Source organism: Crinia signifera, chromosome 2, assembly GCF_055691185.1.
Source record: "Crinia signifera chromosome 2, ASM5569118v1, whole genome shotgun sequence".
NCBI classification, from domain to species: domain Eukaryota; kingdom Metazoa; phylum Chordata; class Amphibia; order Anura; family Myobatrachidae; genus Crinia; species Crinia signifera.
The window spans coordinates 70,982,186-71,008,107 of NC_139218.1; the positions used below are offsets into that span (position 1 = coordinate 70,982,186).

The following is a 25,922-nucleotide window of genomic DNA, read 5'->3' on the forward strand; positions in this document are numbered from 1 at the left end:
GTGTTGGTACTTCTGTGTATCTCTCTCTCTCTCTCTCTATATATATATATATATATATATATATATATATACTGTATATATGTATATTTGTACACACACACCTACACTATATATATATATATATATATATATATATATATATATATATATATATATATATATATAGGCTTATGCTGTGATTTCTTGAATACACTTTTGAAACCTCCCAACTGAGTGCCGCTGTCTGTTATTCTAAAGACCTACTACAATTGTTCCCAGAAGGTACCTGGGTAATTGCACATGTGGGTGAGTGCCGGACCGAACTACCAGATTATATATATATATATATATATATATATATATATATATATATATATATATATATATATATGAATGCTGAATACATACAGTGCGCAATAAGTGAAGATAATAATATTAGGGAATAAATAATCCCAGAGTCTCTGAAAAAAGAGTCCAGCTCCTGTGCCTCTTTAATTGCACTCAGATCCTTAATCCGGCAGCTCTGTTCTCCTGTGTCCAAACAGGTAAGTAGATCTAAAATCAGAATAAGAACAGGCGCTCCATAGTGCAGGTAAAAGATGTATTTATTGAAGACGGGGTAACATGTATAGGGATAGGGTCACGTACCGATATATATATATATATATATATATATATATGGACATTGTTTAATATATTATGGACTAAAGTTGAGAAGTGCGCCATTCCACACTTGTTCTCATATATATATATATATATATATATATATATATATGATATTACTAATGTACTTTGTGTAGTACCTTGCTCACTGACACCAGCCTCTGCTCTGACAGCACCGGCGGCGCCCATCCTGATGTTGATCTGATCCCCAGCGCACGCAACAACTCCTGCGTGCCGCTGCTTGTCAGGGATCAGATCACAGGAACAGCCACACACAGGACTGCGAGAGAAGCTGCCGCACATGTGTACCAGCCCTCCTGCGGCCATTTTGACTGCTGTAACAGCCGAGGCTGGCAGCAGCCATCGTTGTATTGGGCAAAAGTGCTGCGGCCGCTAACCATGGTGATGGTGGTCGCGTGGTCCGTGGCCAAGCCATGGGGGCGAGCGGCCACTACATGCCTGGAATCGTGCAGCCCACCGGAAAATAGCCCGGTTTCCCGCCAGGGTCAATCCGCCCCTGGGTACATACAGTAACACCCAGAATGCTTGCAGTGGCAACAGTTACCTCAGAGTGCATACAGTAGTACATCATAACAGGTAAAGGATAGTTTTCTTTAAATAATTTCTATATGGGATTGCAGAGTCTTAGGCAGCAAAGTTACTGTTTAATTTACTTTGGCAAAAGTAGTTTTCAGTTACACCAGCATTGTCAAATCACATAACAATACTACTCTGTCCGAAAGTACAAGACTTTTTTTTATCCCTGTCACAAATTTTCCTGTTGCAAAGTACATGTTGTTTTAGTTCCTGGCAGATTTATGCTTGAGATTAATAAGCGGTGAAGTGCAGAATGCATTTGAAACATGTTGTTATTGGTTTTGTCATCTAGACCTTCACTTTATTCCCATATCCACAATATTAAAAAAAAATGTTTGTTTCAAGCAATGCGCAACAAAAAGTGGGTGTTTTTATGGTTGAGTAACGCTATTGGGCATCACCGATGGCCGATACCTCTCTCATTACTTTGATCATCTCCTGCATCACATTTTTAAGCAGCAGGCTGCCATTTAAGTCCAGCGGTGCTGCCCTGTGCTGTCGACTATAAGTCTGCCGTATAAGTCAGGCAGTACTGCGTTGTGCTGCCATATAATTCTGCTGTATAAGTCCAGTGGTGGTGTCCTGTGCTGCCCTATTAGTCCAGCGGTGCTGCCCTATGCTGCCATATAAGTCTTTCATATAAGTTTAGCTGTGCTGTCCTGTGTTGCCATATAAGTCCAGCAGTGCTGCCCTGTGCTGCCATATAAGTCTACTGTAGAAGTGCTGCCCTGTGCTATCATATAAGTCTGCTGTAAAAGTCCAGTGGTGTTGTCCAGTGCTGCCATATACACAGGGCAGCCGAGAGGAATGCCGGGCCCCGGTAAAATTTTGGGGGCGTGGCCTAAGTGTGTGTGTGTTGTGGGAACCTCCCACACACAGGCCATGCCCCCAAAATATTTAGAATAGGGTGAAAGAAAACTCTAAAAACTGTAATCTCAGAAGCAGCACACACCTACAGCATGTGCTGTGCTGACAGCAGGCTCAGCATGGCCTCTCACGCTGTCAGTGAGATGCTCATGCTGAGCCTGCTGTCAGCACAGCACATGCTACCCGGGAGGGATGGAGGGGGAAGGGAGGGGTCAGACCAGGGCCCCTGCGGAGCCCCTTCAGCAAGCGTGGGCCCGGGTAATTAGTACCCACTCCCCCCCTCTCTCGGCTATACAGTAAGTCTGCCATATAAGTCCAGTGGTGGTTTCCCTCTGCCCTATCATTCCAGGGGTGCTGCTGTTTTTCTGCTGTTCTGTTCTGTGTTAAAAACTAGTTAGCCGGTAATGACAGACTGGAGTACAATCCAAGCAATTGTGGGATAAGGGAGACCATCAACTGAAGATGCGGTCTATAATCCCAGAGCAAGACTAAAGACTTAAACAAGAGCCAAGGCCTTATCCTTTCCTTGCCACTTTGTGTCATTGGCAGCTTGTTTTGTCCTCACTGTCCTCTTCCTCTTGCCTCTTCTCATAATGTGAAAAGTCATAATATATGGAGGTGGTAGCTAGCCATGATTCAGAGAACTTGGCAAGCTTTTTCCAGGGGGACCACCTGTCGCTGAAATGATGGGTTAATTAAACTGGGCATGTCCTGTTTAAACAACATAAGGGTGGGTGGGAGATCCCAATGGCAATTCCATTTTGCACCTCTTTTCTTAGTATTATGTGCTATTTTCTGCATTGACAGCTAGTTTTGTGGGGGCCCAAACAAACCGATAATTTCAGCCACAGTCGTGTGGTAGACCCTGTCGCTGAAATTAATGGTTTGTTAAAGTGTGCATGTCCTGTTTATACAACATATGGGTGGGTGGTCCCGCACCTCTTTTCTTTGCAGTATGTGCTCTTTTTTTTTGGCACAGTATTTAAAACTGCCATCCTGTCTGCCACTGCAGTGCCACTCCTAAATGTGCCACATGTTTGTGCCACCCACTTGTGTCGCTTAGTTTAGTCAACCAGCTACCTTGTTGCAACCTTTTGGCCTAAAAACAATATTTGGAGCTGTGAGGTGTTTAGAATATACTGGCAATGAGTGGACATGAGGTTAATAATACTGTAGGGACAACAACAAAATAAGAATTTGTAATTTTAGCAATTTTTATGATTTTTTTTTTTTTTTTTTCAAAAAATACAGAAATCAAAAGGGAAGTTTTGTCAAAAACCAAACCAGATCCAAAACACGAAACACGAAAAGTGTCTGGTGCACATCTCTAATTATAAAATAAATTAATTAGGTTATATTATACAGCATTTTATCCCCAGCATTGATAACAAAATGTTTAAAAGTTACAACAAGTCTACTACTCTTCCAATGAATGATATACACAGTTATGTTCTGCTCTTTAAACAAGAATTAAGAATGGTCTGGAGCAGCGATATAAAAGAAGATTGATCAGTATAGTTTACAGCTCAGCAATATGTACCTCTGTAGCAGGAAGACACCATGCCAAATAAAACCTCATTTCAACCTTATAAAACAACAAAGTTCACAGCACACTTGAGACAAATACAGTAAAATAGTATTGATCCCACAGCCTGAATGTATTACTCTTTTAGCTGCTTCTTAGCAGTTGGGACATAATACATAGTGTGATTCTTTGCATTGAATTGCTTCCTATTCTTCTGTCACTGTTATCTTTTAGTGTATGCCAGTTGTTTTTCTGCTTATATATTGTTAAAGGCAAACATTGCTTACTATAATACACTTCCTTTCTTGCTGGAGGACTCAATTTGTCTGCACTCCTCATTACTGCTCAGTAAAGTCCTACTGACAGATCAGAGGCGGAACTAGTGAGTTGTGGGGCCAGGTGCACAAATACAAAAAAAAAAGAACTGTAGTGTCCGTTATTCACATTACACCACAAAGTAGCACCACTTGTACACATTGCTCTAGACATAGCCCCTAATACCCCTTTCAGATTGCATTTATAACCCGGGTTATTGCCGGATCGAGGTGCGATTTGAAAGTGCAAATGTCCTCCAGTGCTGGTTTGAGCCCCTTAGCAGCCAAGGAGCTGAGCGCACACCACACAGAGCCATGGCGGCAGGTGGTGAGTAGGCTGCCCATGTCTTACCACATGCACCCCATACCCCCGACATACCCTACTCCCCCTATCTCCTTTAAACACCCCATATACTGCTACCCCCAACACATCCCACACTTCAGTTCCTGTTCCCCAACATACACCCCCATAACATTCTATCCCGGCCACACACACCCTATTCTACCCAGTACACTCTATAATCCTCTACCTTCATTACACACAATATTTACACTGACTGTTCCCAATATACACATAACTCACCCCCCCCTCACATCCCATTATTTTTGTCATACTGGTCTCCATCTGCTAGTCAGTTGCCGCTGACTTAACAACACGTCAGGGACTCGGGGTGCCGGGCGGGATGGAGTTAGTTGCGGCTTGGGCAGCTGGCTCTGGTTTCCTTCCTGCAGCCTGCTTTCGGCGCAGGTTGCACAATCAAACAGCTAAGCTCAGAAGATAGCCGTCACAGCCGCACTGATTCTGTAGTGCCGGCGAATCCATAGCAGAGATCTGATCCGTCAAACCTCCCCCCACCCTGCAATATCCATTCCCCGCCGTCCGCATACCCACCCCCACCCCGACGCCAGTCACCGAGCTTAAAGTGAAAAAAAATGGTGGCAGCGGTGCAGAGCAGCAGGCCCCATGGACTGGCTTGGGCCCCGGAGTCTGGATGGATTGCAACACTCAGGTGTGATCTGTAGTAACTCTCAGAGGAGGATTTAACCTAGGGGCTGTAAGTTAAAACCCCTATTACATCTCAATCTAGGTCCAACCTGGCTGCAACATGGTCTGGTGCTTTCACATTACACTTGGGTCACCCATTTTGCACAGGCGACCCGGGTTTAAACCTTTTTAGAACCCGAGTCGAATTGCCAGGTCGGTCGATCTGGGTTATAAGCTTTGGTGCTTTTACACCGCACCTCAACCCGGGTCAATACGTCACCAACCCGCCTATAGGCGAGTCCAAGGTGCGAGGTGAAAGGGGTAATACTGGCCCACCCTCTTTCAATCTGCAGGAGACTACATAAAATGGACAAACAGACATACAAAAACTGCACTGGAGAATAACCTTAATCTAATTAGTATTTATTATACAATATAAATCACTGGACATTGATATTAAAAAGCAACAATAACTGAATCAAATGTCAAACATATTGACAATCAAAACCATAGTTATTAGTTTGTTTAGCAGGTTTGGTGCTTTTATTATGCCTGGAGGAAGATGTTAATAATCCTTTTTTCAGTCTTTTACACAGTTTGGTGGAAACAGGCAATGTTAGTAATAGTCAGTTTATGTTTTTTTATATAAAAAAAAATTTAGTTAATAATCTAAAAAAGAGTCAGATCGCTTAGAAATGGGGGTTAAATTTCCCCTTGTGTGTGCCCCATAAATCTCATATAATATCTATAATGTAGAACTAATTTAGAATCCTCTCTTTCATTGACTTTACAGTTTTTGCATTTTTAAATTATCTCATCAAATATTGCACAACACACTCTCACCATGGTGAACTGGGAAATACTATCTAACTTCTGTACTGGTGGCACCTCTCATCTTGCTCTGAGAATCTACAGTATACACTTTCGCAGAAATCAAGTGAAACATACATAAAGTAATTTGCACTTCCAAATAAGATACAGGATTATGGCCAGGCCAATTTACTATAGAGTACTATGAAAAAGGGATAAATAGACAAAAGCATAAATGTGAGGTGCTATCTATGACATACAAACATCAATTACAGTATCATGCAATTTAACCATAGCAAAAGAGTGCAGAATTATTTTAGCTAAAGGTCTTATTATTAAAAATGAATGATTTTGATTGAAAAATTATTAGCAGCATTCTGATTTCTACATTGACAATTAGGAAAAATAAATACATTTGAAAAAAACATTTGGGAAATATACAGTATCAGGAAATAAGCTATACTGCTATTTTAAAATTAATTAAGCACACCCTTCTATTTGCATTCTGTGACCACAGCTCCACCTACTGGTATGTAAATGATGCTACAAGTTAAACAATAGCAGAAAGGTGCTTACAATGTTTCCTATAAATGCCTGAGACATTCCTACCAATCCGGGCATTTATAGGAACGTTTTAGCATTTTAGCTGTAATGAATTTTTTATTTTTATATATATTTTTTTTTTCATTCATTTTTTATTCATATTTTAAATGCAATAATTCTGCATGTTATTTTATATGTATTGCTTTATTTTAATCAGTGCTATATATATATTGCTTTATTTGAATCAGTGAATGGTACAATAAATTAAATAATACCTTTCAGTTAATATTGGTTCTGTAAAGTCAATCCAATAGTTATAGGGACCCCCGCTGCTGTTTGTTGCATGATTTTATATCTTGTATGGATGTGTTTGTGTTACAATTCCTAATCATCTGGACTTAGAGAACATTTACATGTCTTCATACTTTCTCTAGTGACCTCCTGTTCCGACCCTGGTGATGTGACCCACAGCCGCAGGATTCTCTCTAATGCGAAGTTCCCTGTGGGCAGCACAGTACGTTATGTGTGTGACAAAGGCTATGTTCTCACTGGAAGCACCACTCTGAGCTGCTACAACCGTCAGGCTGGCGTGCCCAAATGGAGTGACCGCCTACCAAAGTGTGTCCGTAAGTCAGATAGCCTCATGCACCAGGCCTACACTTATTATTTGTACCTTGCATAAATAACCATACTACAATGCTATGAACCTACTTCATAAATTATATTATTAAAAGCAACTACAAATATTTGTATTCATTGAAGGTTTCACAAATACAATATAATTAATTTTAATAAGAAATACTTGGATACATTTTCTCATATTTAATGTAATAAAGATGAAGATGATCATTACCAGCAGCATATTTTGTTTGTGGTGATACTAACAAAGATGCTGTTTAACAATACTTACCTCACCAGCGAGGTCCAGCGGCACCCTCCTGCTTTGCCCTGCTTTCATCCTATCTCTGCCAGTGACAGGTTGTAGTGCCATACATAGGCGCGATGGTCAGTCTGCACATGCACATTTTCCTTTCAATAAGCGGAGCTCAGGAATGCTCACCACTGATTGAGGATAAAGTATAACTGCCTTAGGGAGTGCTCAAGGGAATTTGTCTCATTGGGCCTTATTTTGGTTCATTCTTTCTGACAAAATCCTTCTTAGATGGGCAAAACCATGTGCACTGCAGGTGGGGCAGATGTAACATGTGCAGAGAGAATTAGATTTGGGTGGGGTTTTACTTCAAAGTGAGATCTATATTGCAGTGTAAAAATAAAGCAGTCAGTATTTTCCCTGCACAGAAACAAAATTACTCACCCAAATCTAATTCTCTCTGCACATGTTACATCTGCCCCCCTGCAGTGCACATGGTTGTGTCCATCTAAGAAGGATTTTGTCAGAAAGAATGAACCAAAATAAGGCCCATTGTTAATTGGAGCCCTTAGTATATTTTTGTTTGTTTTATTGTTTATTGCTTCATGCATGTACCTAGATGTAGATGAGTTAATTAACAGAATGATATCATCTATAGGAAGGTTTTAATAATAGAATGTTGCTATCTGTAGTGAATTGTTGGGTGCACACTAGACCGCATTCAGATAACATCCATGCAAATGGGATGCCACCAGTCAGAATAACGATGCTGGTATCCCGACTTACAGCCACAAGGCCTATTTCGCAATACCAATATAAGGCACCAGGGGTGTAACTAGATATTCGTAGGTCCCATACCAAAAGTTTCTAAGGGCCCCCTATTTAACAACTGATGGTGATAAATGTATGTAAAACATATTACTTGGATGTAAAGATGGGCCCCCTTCAGCTCCGGGCCCCATAGCAGCTGCACCCCTTGCACCTATGGTAGTTACACCCTTGTGAGGCACTAAGGAGGAGCAGGGGAAAGGTAAGTATACTTACTGGACCCCTGTCGGTATTCCCTTCATTGGGATGCTGGACGATATAACATTTGTAGAGATGATATGTTGTCCCAACCATCTGCAAGTGTGTATATACAATCAGGGCCGGTGCAAGGTTTCTAGACACCCTAGGCAAAGCTACATAATACCGCCCCTGCATCCCCAAATACCCTCCGCCCAGTCACTCACATTCACTTCTTTAAATATAACTAGATTATATTTTAGACTAAAGAACATAAATACAAAAATAACATGTAACCGTTGTCCCTCCCACTAGGCAGCGTTGTGATCGCTGCCGGTAGAATTGTGAGCTGAGATGGGTGCAGGGCAGATGGGCCCTTAGATGGCCTGAGCCCTAAAGTAAAAGCACCCCCTGCACCCAAGGTAGTTATGGCAGCGGGAGATGGTTTATCACCAGCACAAAATTTACAATGTAAATAGAGCCCAGGCCATGCCCACTCTATGAGGCATAGTCCATTTACAGTGCTACATCTTATGACAGCCTCAGGTAAATTATGTCTTCGAACCCACACCTTGCCAATGACAATGCGGGTGTGTGGGGGGAAATATGCTGTTTGTGATTGCAGATGCTGGGGGGGGGGTTTCAGGGGGAGCAGGGGGGGGGGGGGGTGTGCAGTGATCATCTGCCCCCCAGACATTGCTTCTGTCACCCTCCCTACTGTGCCCCTCCATGCCCCTCAGCACTGATCATCTGCCCCCTCCTGCCTTCAGCACTTCTCAGAGTCAGACCTTCCTCAATCAGCTTAAATCCCCCCCCCCCTATTCACAGCTACCGGGCCCAGGCGCTCCATTAATCCCTCCCCAACACACGCACACCTCCCTCCAGTCCTCATTCAAGAGGACACAGTGACCTGCACAGGCTGCACATACCCGCGTCCCACCCTGCCCCAGCATCCTTCCCCCTGGCCAAGGCGAGTACTCACTATAAAGTCAACTCCGTTCTCCTGTGTCCAGCGGCAGGTGACAGCGTGTAGTAAAGTTCCCGGTCTGGACCCCGCCTCTCCCCTGGATGGATAGCGTCCGCGTGGTCACTGCTGCAGAGCTCCTACACACATGTGACAATGCAGGAGCTCAGCAGCAGCAGCAGAGACTACCACGCTGATGCCATCCAATCAAATAGCAGCGCATCTGACTCGGCAAACAGGAGAGGGCCAAGAGCCAGCCCTTTATTCTTCTGCTGGGTAGGCAGGTGGTGGCCGAGTTTATTATTCGGCGGAGATGGGGGAGCGATAGGAGCATTCCTGACCATAGGAGCTTGAAGGAGCAGGGCGCCCTCTAGTGGCCATCGCCCTAGGCGAATGCCTAAAGCTGCCTAATGGTAGCTCCGGCCCTGTATACAATGCATTTGTGAGCAACATCTTTCATAGATATACAGTATGGTATCAGCCGTGCTGCACTGCAGATGCTATATATATATCATATAGATTTATCACTTACATCTTATTGTGTATACAGACAACCAAATGACCACATGATATTTTTGCTACAGGAATCATTAATAATTACATCACAACTGGGTGGGTATATTTAAATACAGCAGGTTATTCTGACCAGACATATGGTGCAGCTGATTGGTAAGTGTGCATGCACAATATCATTTTGTGCATCCTTGCCAAAATCTCTACATCAGTCAATCATAAGAACCATTGTTAAAGAACACCGCTATGTGTAGAGAGTTTTCAGTGAAAGAATACTGCTATCTGTATAAATGTAGAATACTGCTATCTGTAGTGAAGGTTTAGTGATTAAATGCTGCTAACTGTAAAGTTTTTTGGGGGTATTAGGCACGGTAAATTGCCACAGGTAATTGTCTCTCCAGGGGCTATCCAATTCGCCCCAGTAAATTGGTGGGAGCCACGGCTTTATCATGGATTTTGTTTCACCTGCCTTGGGCAGACGAAACCAGATTCCCAAAAGTACCCTGTTTTTGAGGGAAAACAGGGCTGTGGCCAGCAAAAACACACAGGTTTCTCTGACCAAAAAAAAATAAAAATCATAGAACCATCTGGAAATTTTATTTCCAGTCCTGATGTTTCTTTTAAGTTCAGCTATAGAATGCTATCTGTAGTGAAGGTTTAGTGATACAATGCTGCTCTCTGTAGTGAAGGGTATTCAATCCCAGGCAAATTTTTTGCCATGTGAAAAATCTGCAATTTTCACCCGTTTTTGAGGCAAATTCATCTCGCCCTGTTCAATCCCAGTGCTGATTTTTCACCTGGCCAAAAAATCTAGCATCTGTGAATACTGCACATATTTTGGCAAATTTACAGCCATTTTCACCATGTTTTTGTGGCCGTTTTCGGCCATCCCAATTTGCCCGCCCAAAAAAGTGAAATCAGCGAATACAGTATGTCATGTTTTACATCCTTGCTGGCGGGTCGCCAGAACGTACGCGCTGGCGACCCGCCAGCAGCCTCGCCAGCGAGGAGACTGAGACGCGCGACGGAAACCCTGTCCGTCTCCGCCTCAGGGAGACGGACAGGGTTAGGGGGGGTTAGGGGGCGTGCGGGCAGGCGGCGGGGACCCCGGGTTACCGCCGGCAAGCCGGCGGGGACCCGGGGGAACGGATCGAAGCGCCATCGGAAGGGGACGCGCGCGCCGCTCGTGCGCGCGCGTCCCCTTCTCACCATCGCCATGGCGCTGGCGGGGGATGGCGGCTGGCGATGCCAGCGCCATCCCCTGCAAAGATGGGACCTGACCCATCTGTATAAACTCAAAAACGGGCGAAAACGCCCATGATTGAATATTTATAGGTGAATTATTGCATATTTTTCATCTGGCCAGGAAATTCAGATGGGATTGAATACCCTCTCCACTTGTGATGTAATGCTGCTGTCTGTCTAATGTTTAGAAAAATTAAATCAATTGATTCAATAATAACAGGTTTCAAAGATGTTGCACATACAGTATTGTCTTCTTATTTTTTATGTTCTGTTTTGAGTTGGTTTATACCAGGGGTGTACGAGGGTACGCGTATAACGGTGAAGGTATCCGCGTCCCCTCGCGGGGCTCGCTGCGCTCGCCACGCTTCGGGCTCGGTGGCTCGCTGCGCTCGCCACACTATTCTATTCTCAACTCCACGCCGACGTGGATAGTGGGGGTATGAAAAGGTCGGAGGACGCGTACCGCCGCCCCTCGCGGGCTCGCTGCGCTCGCCACGCTTCGGGTTCACGTTGATCGTGGGGTGGCGTTAAAAATTGTGGGGGCCATTTCAGACTTCAGGGGGACTATTAGGGCTCTGTGGCCCATTTAACATTGTTTCCTATGTAAAAATCGCGGGCATTGAGGCATTTAACACTAAAATCGCGTCCAATCTGACTTTTAACATTGATCCCTATGGGAAAATCGTGGGCATCGCGGGCATCGCGTCGCACCCGTTTTTAATGTACCCGCGATGCCCGCGATTTTTTACCCCCGACGCCAGAGCCGAATTTCCCATTAGGCACGTGAGGCACCGGCCTAGGGGCGGCACATGTTTGGGGGCGGCACTTGGATGCCTGTGATAGTACTGTCAGCCCAAAATGTACCAATAACTGCAAAATATCCACTGTACTGTACTATATTCCATCTTAAATAGAGTGTAAATGGATAGGACTTGCAGATACTGCCCCTATAAACTGTCCTACTTAGTAAACATTATTGTTGTGCCTAGGGGCGCCCTCATCCCTAAATCCGCCCCGTATATATAGTATATGTATGTACGGGGGGGGGGGGGGGGCGCCAAATATTTTGTGCCTAGGGGCGGCCTCACCCCTAAATTCGCCCCTGCCCGACGCCCGTTCTAGGTAAAGAGTAACGAGTTTGCTGGACATTAGAAGACACAGGTGTGCATTATTCTATGAAGGGCAAACAAAAGGTATTTACCCTGATTTTTTGCCCCAAGTTTTTTTTCTTGGTCACTTTAATTACAGAGCAACCTCTCAAAAAAAAACATTCAGGAGAAAACACTATTGTGACCATGAAAATGGGTCAATTATCAGGGATTTTTTTTTCTACCGCAAAAGTCAGTCACTTTGCACTAGGACAAGCTTGTACTGTTTTTTTTACTATGCTAAAGTATATTAATGAACCACTCTATGACATCCTGACATAATTTTAACTAGATCGGAGCATCTTCATAGGTTTCCTTATTTTCACCTAAAAAGTGAAACTTTAGGCCTCTTGCCAGAACAGAAGATGTTGACTCAGATCAAAAAGCTTTTGCACATTTCTTATTCAGGTCAAGTCACAACTTTTCCACACTAGCCGATTTAGAATTTCTCAATTTCAATTTTTTCACTCCGCCCTAATGTATATATATAGTTTTAGTGTTCGAAATCTGCTATCAATATAGAAGGTACAGTGGTAGAATGCTTCTAACTAAAAGAATGTTACGAGCTAGGATATCCTCTTATCTGTAGTAAGGTTGTTATAATCTTGCAGACTGTAAAGCTGTTTCAGTGATTAAATGCTGTAAGCAGGGCCGGTTCTACCATTAGGCAGCTTTAGGCAGCTGCCTAGGGCGCCAGGATCTGGGGGGGGCGCCACCAAGTCTGCCTATCAAAAAATCAAGAATGTCTATGAGGATCCTTGTTGTACTTAATACTGGTGGCGGCTGTGGAACTTCTAAGACCTCACCTCCATACTTTCCCCCAACTTTGCTGCCCCCTCCTCCTTGTACTCTGTTCTGAGTGTCAAAGGGGAGGTGCATGGAGCCTCCAGGGAAAGCAGTGGACTTGCATACCTCCCCGGGGGGCTGGGAGGACCACCCAATTTTTGTGAGCCTCCCTGTCATTCTGGAATGTTAGGCAGGTATGCATGTCCAAAACTATGGCCCTCCAGCTTTCGTGAAACTACACATCCCTGCATGCCTTGCCATAGTTCTAACATTCTCTATTAGCAAAGCTGTGGCAGGGCCATAGTTTGGACATGCATGCCTTAAGGGGTTGGAAGTGGTTATTGGGTTATTGGTGTCAGTATGGGGGGGGGGGGGTTGGAAGGTACAGTAGGTTGAAGTTTTGCCTAGGGTGCTGAGAAGTCTTACACCGGCCCTGGCTGTAAGTTATAGTTAAGGTTTAGTGATCGAATCCTGCTAGTTGTAGTGAAGGTTTAAGGACAGAGGGGTCTATTTACCATCACCTAATTTATACAAAAGCAATTGAAAATTAACATTTCCATCTCCATTTGTATAAATTAAGTCAGTGTGCCATTCATGAAAAAGGTTACATAGGATACTTACCTACCAGTCCTGATCTGTCTCGCTGTCCCCATACACTAGTATGGGGGGGGCCTAAAATCATCAAGCTTCGACTGCGGGAACATTCGCCATCTCCAGATGGCATTTTTCTATGTACATTGATCCTTCCCTATAAGAAGCACTGCCGGTTGCAATAATTTCAGATCCCTCTCTGGCACTGTGAGACTTCATCCACCAGAGATTGAGCATGCGTGGACCCATCTTCACGCATGCACAGTAACACTGCTGAGGTCAGACACCACAGTACAAAGTTTCTCTACTATTGAAGTTTCACCTCTACTTCAGTAGTGTAGAAAAGATTTGCTTGGACAGATGATTTTTGGACCAGCTGTCTCTGTGCTAGAGCAGTGATATTTTGCTCCGGCACCCACATGAACTTAAGGTGGCCTAAGTCAGACCCGATTCCCTTGAACTTCCCTGGCAGCTCCCTGGGAGTGCTTACATCCGATTTGTCACTTGATGTGCCATTCTTACATACAATTTATTGCATATGATTTATCACATGTGATAGGACTCCCAGGGAGCTACAAGTTCAAGGGAAATCGGATACGATACATCACAGATGCTAAAAAGCACCGGCGATGTGCACTGACAGCTGCACATCCCATGTATCCTATGTACAGCACACCTGACCTCCGACTCTATCCCGACGCGGGTCAGATTGGCTGTCAAACACATGCGATCTGGTCCCTCTTCACCCAACGTCTCGGCCCAGACCATCGGGAAAACAAGCCAAATCACACCAGTGTATGGGCACCTTTACTACAGTGCTTTTGTTTCATGCCATGTTTCTAGACTACAGTAATTATATTTTTTACTTAACGGGCAGATTTAATTAATAAATTAAGTTGTAACCTGCACTTGGGCATTGACTGGTGAACATTCAATAGACCTAATAATATAAAGAAATAAGAATAATAGCAAAAAAACAAGAAAAGGAACATTTAAAAAAAAAAAAAATCGAAATAAAAAATGTTGTTTTTTTCCCAGTTACTTTTACACATTATATTAATAGTTGTATATGAATAATGTATCATTAGTGTTACAGAATATACATAGCCATATATTCTGTTTTCGTAATAGTTTTTTTCTATTATATTGCTATCTTACTAAAATGACATTGAGTGAACCTAATCATACAGTCGTGTAGCACTGGTAATGGGTTTCAAAGTCTGTGCACTGATTGCTTTCTGATATCTGTGTTTAGATGAAAAATACGAGCCGTGTGTAAACCCGGGAGTTCCAGAAAATGGTCACCAGGAACCTGAAAAACGAGTCTACCAGCCAGGGGAGGCGCTTAGGTTTTCTTGCACTACAGGGTACATGCTGATGGGGGAACACAGTCTAAAGTGTGTTCCTGGGCATCCCTCTCAGTGGAGCAGTGCCCCACCAATCTGCAAAGGTAATAATGAATAATGACTATCTTGTAAGTAGAGACAATGGGATCAATCCAATTAGCCGCAATGCCATTGCCGCCATTTACAATTCGTCCCCTCGTGTGTAAATCTAATTCTATTGAGCCCAGTGGGTCACATTTAGGAAGCACACTAGGAACAGACTGTAAATCACTTTGGCTTAACACTGATGAATCTACATGAATGCATGGTGCACTTCGTGGTGTGTATTTACATTCCCGTTTCCAGAGGAGCCTCACGTCATTAAAGAGGAGTTTGCTCAGCCCATTGATTGTTGTGTAAATTAGACCTAATGACAGTGAAGTACTAAGTGTTAATGGCGATTTGATTATGACCAGAGAGACAATGAGTGAAAAGCGCAGGTTACGTAATGTGTCCGTAACCTGCTTACCCTTTATGCCTAACTACGTGCGAACAAAACGTAGCGCAGCGTAGCGTACCTTTTACTTAGTATTTTGCACCAAGAAACAATACCTTAATACGAGATCCTTTCGCAGTACTTTGTCTCTATTCTGCGAATATACCTTAAAGGACAGTGTCCGTAATATACCTTATCGCTATTATGCGAATAAACAGACACGACCACTGAATGGAAATAAGGAGATTAGAACTCCGTAAAAAGGTTGTATTTAAGTCCCTAATGGACAAAAGGGGGTTACAGAAATAAGAATAAACAAGTATAACAAGTAATACAATATACTAACAATGAATACTAAACAGACTCTGCTAAGGGGAAAGAATACAGATACAAGACACAACCAGCCAACAATACTTTAAGAATAAATACCGTGAAATGCAACCGTTACCCGTGGTCATCAAGTATGCGAAGCACAGTCCGGTCAGAGCTCACTATCGTTCAGGAATGAACTATAGTCCGGTAGGAAGGTCAAGGGAAGGTAGATGTGCCGAAGTGACCGAGCGTGCTCCGGGTCGCCTATCTTATAGGGTCAGAAAGGGGAGGTCAAAGGCCATTCTCATTGGTCAGAGATCATATGTCCGGTCCACTGTGATTGGAGGTTAGACGCTGTACCTGGTCTGACCAGGTGCAGGGGAGTGAACTTTAAGAGTCTTTTGTTTGGTGGTTTCGGCGTCAGCAAGGATAAGAACCGGTTTTATCTAGTTTCCTTTGTTAACTACTTTCAACAGAAACTGTCTCTGAGATATGGATTATGTCCATAACTATGGGCAGTGTACATTGCGAAATATTCGCAATGACCGGAATACTTTGCATAATGAGCTGAACGGAACGGTACTAAACACGATACAGACAGGTGTGTGCAGGGCTAACTAAGCTATGTGTGGCGTTCTAAACCTTTTAACTATATTTCATTTCGTGTAAGTGTGTTATTATGAATTTATGTGTGATAGTATGTCTACTCTTCTGGTCCACATTGTCACACATACTCGGGTATGGAAACTTTATTTGCACAACTCTGCGAACCAAAATGGCGGCCATACTATCACAAAATGGCGTGTGTGTACCTAGACTTCCACAGTCCACCCTTTAACAGTAATTATAAAACTGTTACAATACAAAACATTTCACACGACAATACAGAAATTCATAATCCAAACAGAGAAATTGGGATACATGAATTAAACATATAAGGGGAGTAAACCATCTGCTCTCGGCCGATCCAGGATCATGGATAAACGATGGGCCGTATTTATCGAACAATCTACTCAGGGTCACGAAGGATAATGTACAATTTTGGGATAAAAATAAAAACAGGGGTGGTTACAACATATACACGTTCACAAATATGGTTTCTTTAAAGGGAGGTGGTTTCGATTTTAGGGTCATATACCAAACCCTGGTCTTCCTCTGTATCTCTCGTTCTTACACTCATGATTTCGGTACGTTTTGCCTTTCCCCGGGTCACCACCTTTAAACATTTGAACAGTAGCACAAAGACTATGATGGCACCACCGATGCAGAGAAGGAGTTTTCCTATGCTAGCTATGATCCCCTGCGCCCATTCTCCTAAACCAGAGAACCAGTGCATTGGATTCAACCAGGAGGTCCATTCGCTAACTTTGTTACCTATTTCTGCCAGGCTGATATTATGTTCCCTTCTAAATTTCCATTTAAGCTGAAGAATCTCATCCATCCGGTGATCGATGATTTCTTCTGGGTCTTCAGTATTGTTGGTGATATATGTACAACATTTCACCCCAAACTGTGTAGAAAGGGTGACACAATATCCTCCTGTCATAGCTGTCAGATAGTTCAACACCATCCGATGTTGGACTAGCTCTCTTTTATACGCTTGCAACTCCTTCCCAGTGTACCTAAAGGTGTCATCATAAATCTCAGTGATGTTATCTACCAAGCTTGCTAATGCTTGTATATATTTAAAATTGATGACTCCTCTGGCGGTATGGGTGATATCTAAAGCAATTAGGAGTTGGATACCGAACGACTCGTGTATCATTTCAGAAGCTAGGGGTTCTTTTCTTATTGTTAAATCCCTTTTATGGATTTGGTCATAATGGGTATGAGTGTAAGGAGGAGAAATACCTCTGTGTATGTTCATCATCTCATCGTGTGTGAGGGTCATCACTTCCGGTAACACTCTGCCTAGATAACAAATACCAACGTAGTTCATGGAGAGCCATTTGTACGCCCTTCTACCACAAATATAGTAAACATCGTCAGGGAGAAAATAAGGGACAGAGTATTTCATGATCTTGTCACACATTATCCATAAGAACATCCCCGTCCCCTGCTCCCTGACTCGTTCCTCACATGTTTCTGGCTGTAGGGTCATATTACAGTAGCCGGCTGATACTCTGCCGGCCATCATTTTACTTTTCTTCACCGTGTAAACATATTTATAGTGTCTTCCACTGGTTCGGATTTTTAACAATAATTCTTTATCTATGGGCTCTCCATCTGGACGCTGGGAGTAAGTTATTGTCTGGTTTTGCCATGTCACTTCCCAAGTACCGATTGTTCTGGAACTTGAGAAGTTCATACATACCAGGGATTTATCCACTTGGTATGGGTGTAATCTAAGACTAGGGGACCTGGTATACAGGTATCTCTTATCCAATGGCCTCCCCTTATTTAATACGCTTATCTCTGAAATATTAAGCGGGTATGGGACTAGGCCTACACTACTCCTTTTATGTAATACTTGTGAACACACCCAGCATTCTGTTTGGTTTAAAACCTTACCCACTAATGAGTGGTAATCACTCAAGGGATGTCGGCCGGTAGTTGCCTTACTGGTCGACTGACATCGCTGGATGCATCCTTCTTCCATTTTAGGTTGACAATATCTACAGACACAGTACTCACCAGACAATAAATCATCACATAGCCCTTGAACTACATTTTCCTCATACCTTTTACCTTCTCCTGTCATGGGCAAAGTGTCAAGCTGGTTTAGGGATTCTACCTCACCCATATCTGGGTCCATTATTACACTGTCAGAACTCCGCTCCGATCGCTCTAGAATGTGGCAGCCACCGAGTATTTTAGGATGAAGAGAAGAACACAGAAAGAAAACAAAGACATATATGCATAACTGTGAACCTTTTGCTTGGAGTCCTTCCATCATCTCTACCAGGGGACTTTTATTTTGCTCTGCTCTTAGACCTTTGTTCGCTCAGGTTGCTCGACCTTGGCTGCTTCTCAGTGTTCCCGAAACAATGCTTCTAGCGACACTTCTTCTCTCTCGCTCTCTGCACACTGGGATTCTGGGTTACTGGCTTTCTTGCAGTGGGACGAATGTATCCAAGTCTCTCTCTCTGCGACTTTAATCGATGTAGTGCTGGTCAACAAAACTTGGTACGGTCCTTCCCAACGGTCTATCAAACAACCTGAGCGTAAGAAATTTCGGATCATAACAAAGTCTCCTGGTTTAAGATTATGACAATTCTCGGTAGGCATATCAGGGTTCAGTAAATTCAGCTGCTTTTGTTGCTCCCTTAGCTGTTTGTTTAGCTTTAGGATATACTGTACAGTTAGCTCATTATTACATTTTAGATCATCCTGTGGGTCTATCATGATGTGTGGCTGCCGACCAAACAATATCTCGAAGGGGGACAAGTTGAGCGGAGTCCTGGGAGTGGTCCTAATGCTATACAACACAATAGGCAGTGCCTCTGGCCATAACAACCCTGTTTCAGCCATAACTTTACCCAATTTGTTCTTAATAGTACCATTCATTCTCTCAACTTTGGCGCTCGCCTGGGGACGATATGGAGTATGAAGTTTACTATTAATCCCCAGGAGTTTACACATGATTTGGAAGACCTCTCCTGTGAAATGAGTGCCTCTGTCACTCTCAATGACCTTTGGGATACCATATCTACAGACAAACTCCTGACATATTTTCTTTGCTGTAAAGGTAGCAGTGTTGGAGGCAGCGGGGAAAGCCTCCACCCAGCTGGAAAACATGTCAACACAAACCAATACATATTTCAAATTTCTACAGGGTGGTAACTGTATGAAGTCGATTTGTATTACCTGGAAAGGGCCTTCTGTAGGAGGGATGTGGGATGGCTCTGTTGGGATGGCTTTTCCAACGTTCTTCCTCAAACAGGTGAGGCATGACATTGCTACTCTACCTGCTTGAGAAGCGAACCCTGGTGCAAACCAGTAGGCCTTTACCAGCTTGCACATACCTTCCTTCCCAAGATGTGTCAGCCCATGGGCCGCCTCGGCTAGACTAGGAAGGTATGCTCTGGGGGCCACTGGTTTCCCCTGTCCATCTCTCCAAAGTCCGGTGGACTCTTGGCCACATCCCTTCGACTTCCATACTGCTCTTTCCTGTGGGGAACACAAATTCTGCATGTCTATCAGTTTGGATGTGGATACCATGTTCAGTGTACAAAGGTTGGTGGGATGGGTGAAAATATTTACAGGGCATGCGGCCCTTTTCGCTGCCTCATCAGCGCGGCTGTTACCAAGTGACACCGGGTCTTTCTCTGATGTGTGAGCTTTGCACTTGATAACAGCCACTCTGTCTGGAAGCTGGATAGCTCCCAGAAGTCTCCTAATGTACGTCGCATGCGCCACTGGTGTGCCAGCCGCCGTCATGAAATTTCGGAGGCGCCATAGGGCTCCAAAATCATGGACTACTCCGAAAGCATATCTGGAGTCGGTATATATGTTAACTGATTTCCCTTTGGCCAGTTCACATGCTCTGGTCAGTGCCACCAGTTCCGCTACTTGCGCTGAGTGAGGTGGTCCTAAGGGTTCAGCTTCCACAATACCTTCTCCATCTACTACCGCGTAGCCTGTGCACAGCTCTCCCGTCTCCGTCTGTCTATGACAGCTACCATCTGTGAATAAGGTTATGTCTACCTCACTTAATGGGCTGTCGCTTATGTCAGGACGTGCTGTGAAGGTCTGATTCAGGTAGGTCATGCAATTATGTTTGTCCTCACTCTCACTAAACTCTGCTTTACCATATTCAGCAACATTCCCATCACCCTCCACCCTTTGTGCCTTGGAGGGCACATGAGGAAGGAATGTGGCTGGGTTTAGTGTGTTGCATCTTTTGATGGTAATATTTACTGGGGCCATCAGCGCCAGTTCCCACTTAGTGAACCGTGCTGAGGACACATGACGTGTTTGGGCAGAATTTAGGAGGGCAGAGACAGCATGGGGAGCATAACCAGTTAAATCGTGTCCCAACACTACGTCCTCACTTTTACTTACTAGTTGTGCTATTGCAGCTACACTTCGTAAGCAAGTTGGGAGTGAGCGTGCTACTGTGTCCAGCTGGCCACTGTAGTAAGCTATTGGTCGGTTGGCATCACCATGTTTTTGTACAAGCACTCCTGCCGCACACCCACCTGATTCAGTTCCGTACAGTTCAAAGGGTTTCCCATAATCTGGCATTCCCAGTGCTGGGGCCTTGGTTAGGCTCACCTTTAGTTCCTCGAAAGCCAGTTCAGATTCCTCAGTATGAGAGACCCGATCAGGCTTGGTTGAGGAAACCATCTCTTGCAGTGGTAATGCCAGAATAGAGAATCCTGGGATCCAATTGCGACAGTATCCACACATGCCTAAGAACGTACGGATCTGATGTTGGGTTTGTGGCAGTACCATGTTCTGAATCGCTTGGATTCTGTCGTCGGTGAGGTGTCTCAGCCCTTGGGTAAGGCAGTGGCCCAGATACTTAACCCTGGCCTGGCATAATTGCAGCTTATCCTTTGATACTTTATGTCCTGTTTCTGAGAGATGCATCAGTAGTTGTCTAGTGTCATCCACTGATGACTCCAGTGACTCAGAACACAACAATAAGTCGTCGACATATTGTATCAGTATCGAACCGCTCATGGGTTGAAAGGATTGCAAACAATCATGCAAGGCCTGGGAGAAGATGCTGGGGCTGTCTATGAACCCCTGGGGGAGTCGTGTCCAGGTATACTGTACTCCTCTGTAAGTAAAGGCGAACAGATACTGGCTGTCAGGATGCAAAGGGACGGAGAAGAATGCTGAACACAAATCAATGACTGTGAAATGAGTACAGTGAGGTGGGATTTGCATTAGGATGACAGCTGGGTTTGGCACTACGGGGAATTGGCTTTCAACTACCTTGTTTACCCCTCTTAAATCCTGCACTAGTCTGTAGCCCCTCCCCCAGCTCTTTTTCACAGGAAAGATGGGACTATTGGCCGTGCTGGAAGTTCTAACTAGGATTTCCTGTTGGAGCAACCGTTGGATCACTGGAAATATTCCTAGCTCAACTTCAGGTTTTAAAGGGTATTGCGGTATTTTTGGGGCTATCCTGCCTTCTTTTAAGCGGATTTCTACTGGAGCTACATTTGCCATCAGCCCAGCATCCTGTCCATCTTTAGTCCAAAGGGAACTCGGTATTTGTGCTGTAATTTCAGCTACCCTAGATGGATTTGATTCTACAACAGTGGAACACAACATTAGCCTCTGAGGACTATCCAGCATATCTTGCACTTCTTGTGTAAGATTTCTAGGAGTGTCCAAAAATACCCCATCGGGGGTGCAATAGATGACACATCCCATTTTGCATAGTAAATCTCTACCCAGGAGGTTAGTCGGGGCCGCTGCAGCCAACAGGAAAGAATGTTTGGTATGCAAAGGCCCAATTGTAACCTCCGCTGGTTTCGTCAGTGGGTAATGTTGTATTTTTCCTGTTACCCCAATTGCTGCTACTGATTGGTTAGTGAAACCCAAGTGAAGAGGAGTGTTGAGAACAGATCTGGCCGCCCCTGTATCAACCAAAAAGGTTTGCCTTACTCCAGCTATATCAACCTTCACCTGAGGTTCCTCTCCAAGGTGTTGTGTTAGTCTAACTGGCTGTAGGATACAGGTATGACCTGTTTCCTATGGTCTGACCTGGGTTGCCCTTAGCACAGTGTCAGCCATCAGATGGGGAGGAGGCATGTTGCGTGACCTGTCTGTCTCCTCCCATTGTCTAGGGGCTGGGTATCTCCGTGTCTCACCTTTGTGAGATTCCCATTCGCGCTTATGTGTCTGATAACTCCTGTGGTTTCCTAACCTACAACGAGCTGCATAGTGACCTTCTGTATTGCAGTTGTAACAGATAATTGGTTTTCTACCTGTGTCCCTGGTGTTTCGTTGGTATGCAGCTTTGTTTGGGGCATTAGTAAGGGCTTGGATGCTAACCATCATCAGTTTGTCAGTTTGCAGTTCCCTGTGTTTCTTAATGTTGCGGTCGTGGTCCACAGCAGATTCCCGTAGGGCATCCACTGTCATTCCATGCCAATTTGGGAAAGAAGTTTGGACTCTGGCTTTCAGGTTTTCCCTAAGCCCTTCCACCAGCACAGAGACAATCATCTCCCTCAGGTGGGGGTCGTCCTTAGGCTCGGAGACACCGGTGTATTTCGATACCTCCAGTAAGGCCTTTGTAAAATAATCAGCAGCAGTTTCGCCATCCTTTTGTTTGATGGTGAAAATCTTGCTATATTCTACTGCCGCAGGAAAATATACTCCCAATTGTAAGTTAATCAGGCGTATATTCTCCTGGTTGATCTCATCATTTATGTCCTTGTCCACTTTCAATCCACTATCCTGAATGAATTTCGGGATGTCAATGTGAGTGGGGAGACAGGCCCTCAACATGATTCTCCAATCCTTGTTGGTGGGCTCATCAGAGTTTCCTAGATCCCTTACAAATTTCCGGCATATTGCCAGATCTTTCCTAGGATCAGGGAAATCTGTAATGATGGACCGCAGCTCTAACCGTGTCCACGGGTTTAGCATGGTCATCTTTCTGGTAGGTATCACACCCTCTCTGTCTGCCTTACCATAGGGAACCTCCAGTGTGCGTACAGGGTATGTTTGTACCACATCTGCATTACTGGGACCTGCTTGGGAGTCGTCTGTGTCTGTGCTGTGTAGTGCATCCTTACCTGAGTCCAATACTACGCTGTTGGCATCAGCCGTCTCCTCCTCCTGTGCTGGGGCCTCAACAGCGGGTTGAGCTTTTCCCTCAATCATGTTAATTGCATGGGAGACGGCCAATGCCAACAGCTGCTCGTTCTCCTCTCGGGTTTCCTTATAAGGGGATAAAACAGGGTACAAGTTAGCAACTGATACGTTCTTACTTATGTCTTTCTTATAAGTCATTAACCCCTTCGGCACATATGGGGGTGGGGGAGCTGATTCTATTGTGGCAGCGGTTGCATTTGCATTTTTATTGTGGCTGATTGCATCAGGTATTGCCAGACTTCTGGTTCCCCATTGTTCCTGTCCTTCCTTCTGCCACAATTTAAGAATATTTATATGCTTCACTCTCTCCTTACGACTGGAGAGTAGGCATATTTCATCTTTTACTGCCGATAAGATTTCTGGATCGAAGCTACCAACACTGGGAAATTCTAACTTGCTGCCTTGTGTCATTTTTCTCCATTTATTTTGATAAACAACTGCGAGTTCACCGTGCTTCCTGCACATAATAAAAGCAGCCGATCCTTTTGGCCGGCTTGCTTCCTCCCTATCTTGCACGTTATCACAGCGTGACCCGTTATTACCCATAGTTACAGGAATAAACGTTCACAGCTTAATAGATATCGGTGGGTTATTACTTATCTGAGAGCTCCCCAAACACTCACTTCTACAGCTTCCTAGAACATCCCACAGTCAAGCAGGTGCGAAGGATACGAGGTACGATACTCAATCACCAAGTCTTTCAACTAGCAGCGAACTTCTAGCCAACTTGCTTGGTGCGGCACAATTTTTCCAGGGTATAACAAACTTGTTTTCCTATACCCCCAAAAATTGGATTTCTAAAGTAGCTAATCGGAAACAAGTGCGTTCCGATGTATCTTCTTGTACCCTCCTAGCGGAATTAATTCCACTGAAGGGGCAGTTCCTATGTGTACGTCGGCACGTACACCCTGTCCTAACTGGACCTGTCCTACACTGGACTACACTGCGCTTGGGTCGTGTCCGTCCCACACCCGTCCGCCTCAGTTATTTTTCACACTGGGCGCTAGTTACACCTCGGTCTTATGCTTATTTTTGAAATATTTCTGTACAGAAAATTTTCCCAGGCCGGTAGCTTTTCACTAGATTCTTATGCAGGTATAAATCCCTTATAATAAACTATAGGAATCTATTAAAATAATGCTTGAGTTGCTTGCTTATGAAAAAATGAACAAAAAGAAAAAAACTTTTTTTTTTTTTTCTTTTATTAATCACCGCCTTATTCGCAGTATATTACTATACTTGTTTAAATAAAGTTAGTGGTTTAACACTGTTCACCTTTTAGTTCCTATGTGTGCTGCGTGTGCAGTACCAATGAACAGCCACGTGTGTACGTGCGTTGTTCACAGGCCGCCGATGAATCGGCCACCCACGTGTTCTATAGTGTATTTGCAAGGTTGCGCTCGGGTTTCGCTATACGCAGTAATTGCGCCTAAATGTGGAATAAATCCCTTAACTCTGTCCGAGAGTTACGTATCAAGATGCGAAATAAATCCCGTACTTAATCCGTAAACCACGTACAAAGATGCGAAACTTTCCCGATGTGGGCACGTGCGCGCGCACCTTGCGTAATACACAATAGACGCTTTACGTTACTGCAAAAGGCCCAGGACTTGTCGCCACGTGGCGGAGTCCCTGTTTTTGCGGTAACTAACAATAAACAATTATAGTTTTGCACAGAGGGGATCCTCTATGTACTATAATAAACACAGATTCCACGTGTGCGAACCTTATCGCACGTGGTACATATACTGTAATGAACAAGCAACTCAAGACACTATACCCCGTTAAACTACTTGTGGCAGGCAGAAGTACAGTTTACTAAACACTTAATATATGCTTTAAAACACGTGGCTTTCACTTATTGTGCTCCGGGTTCAACGCTAGCACTTCCCAAACCCCGCACCGCCGCGGACCTGGCCTATCCAGCAATGGATAATACTTCCACCCTTTTGCTGGTATAGGTCGGGTCGCACGCCTGATACTGAGAGTTCTGGAATGTAAAACGGCCGGGCGAGCACCCCAATTGTTAATGGCGATTTGATTATGACCAGAGAGACAATGAGTGAAAAGCGCAGGTTACGTAATGTGTCCGTAACCTGCTTACCCTTTATGCCTAACTACGTGCGAACAAAACGTAGCGCAGCGTAGCGTACCTTTTACTTAGTATTTTGCACCAAGAAACAATACCTTAATACGAGATCCTTTCGCAGTACTTTGTCTCTATTCTGCGAATATACCTTAAAGGACAGTGTCCGTAATATACCTTATCGCTATTATGCGAATAAACAGACACGACCACTGAATGGAAATAAGGAGATTAGAACTCCGTAAAAAGGTTGTATTTAAGTCCCTAATGGACAAAAGGGGGTTACAGAAATAAGAATAAACAAGTATAACAAGTAATACAATATACTAACAATGAATACTAAACAGACTCTGCTAAGGGGAAAGAATACAGATACAAGACACAACCAGCCAACAATACTTTAAGAATAAATACAGTGAAATGCAACCGTTACCCGTGGTCATCAAGTATGCGAAGCACAGTCCGGTCAGAGCTCACTATCGTTCAGGAATGAACTATAGTCCGGTAGGAAGGTCAAG

General features: G+C 44.1%; 1 protein-coding gene across 1 annotated transcript in view; it reads left to right on the forward strand.

Annotated features, from left to right (window-relative positions):
- The window catches only part of SEZ6 (seizure related 6 homolog), a 519,872-nt gene that overhangs the window by 471,171 nt on the left and 22,779 nt on the right, over positions 1 to 25,922 (forward strand). Inside the window, exons 12-13 of the mRNA XM_083172348.1 lie at positions 6,718 to 6,909; positions 14,662 to 14,856. Of these exons, the coding sequence (XP_083028474.1) occupies positions 6,718 to 6,909; positions 14,662 to 14,856 (387 nt within the window). The remainder of the gene's footprint in view (positions 1 to 6,717; positions 6,910 to 14,661; positions 14,857 to 25,922) is intronic.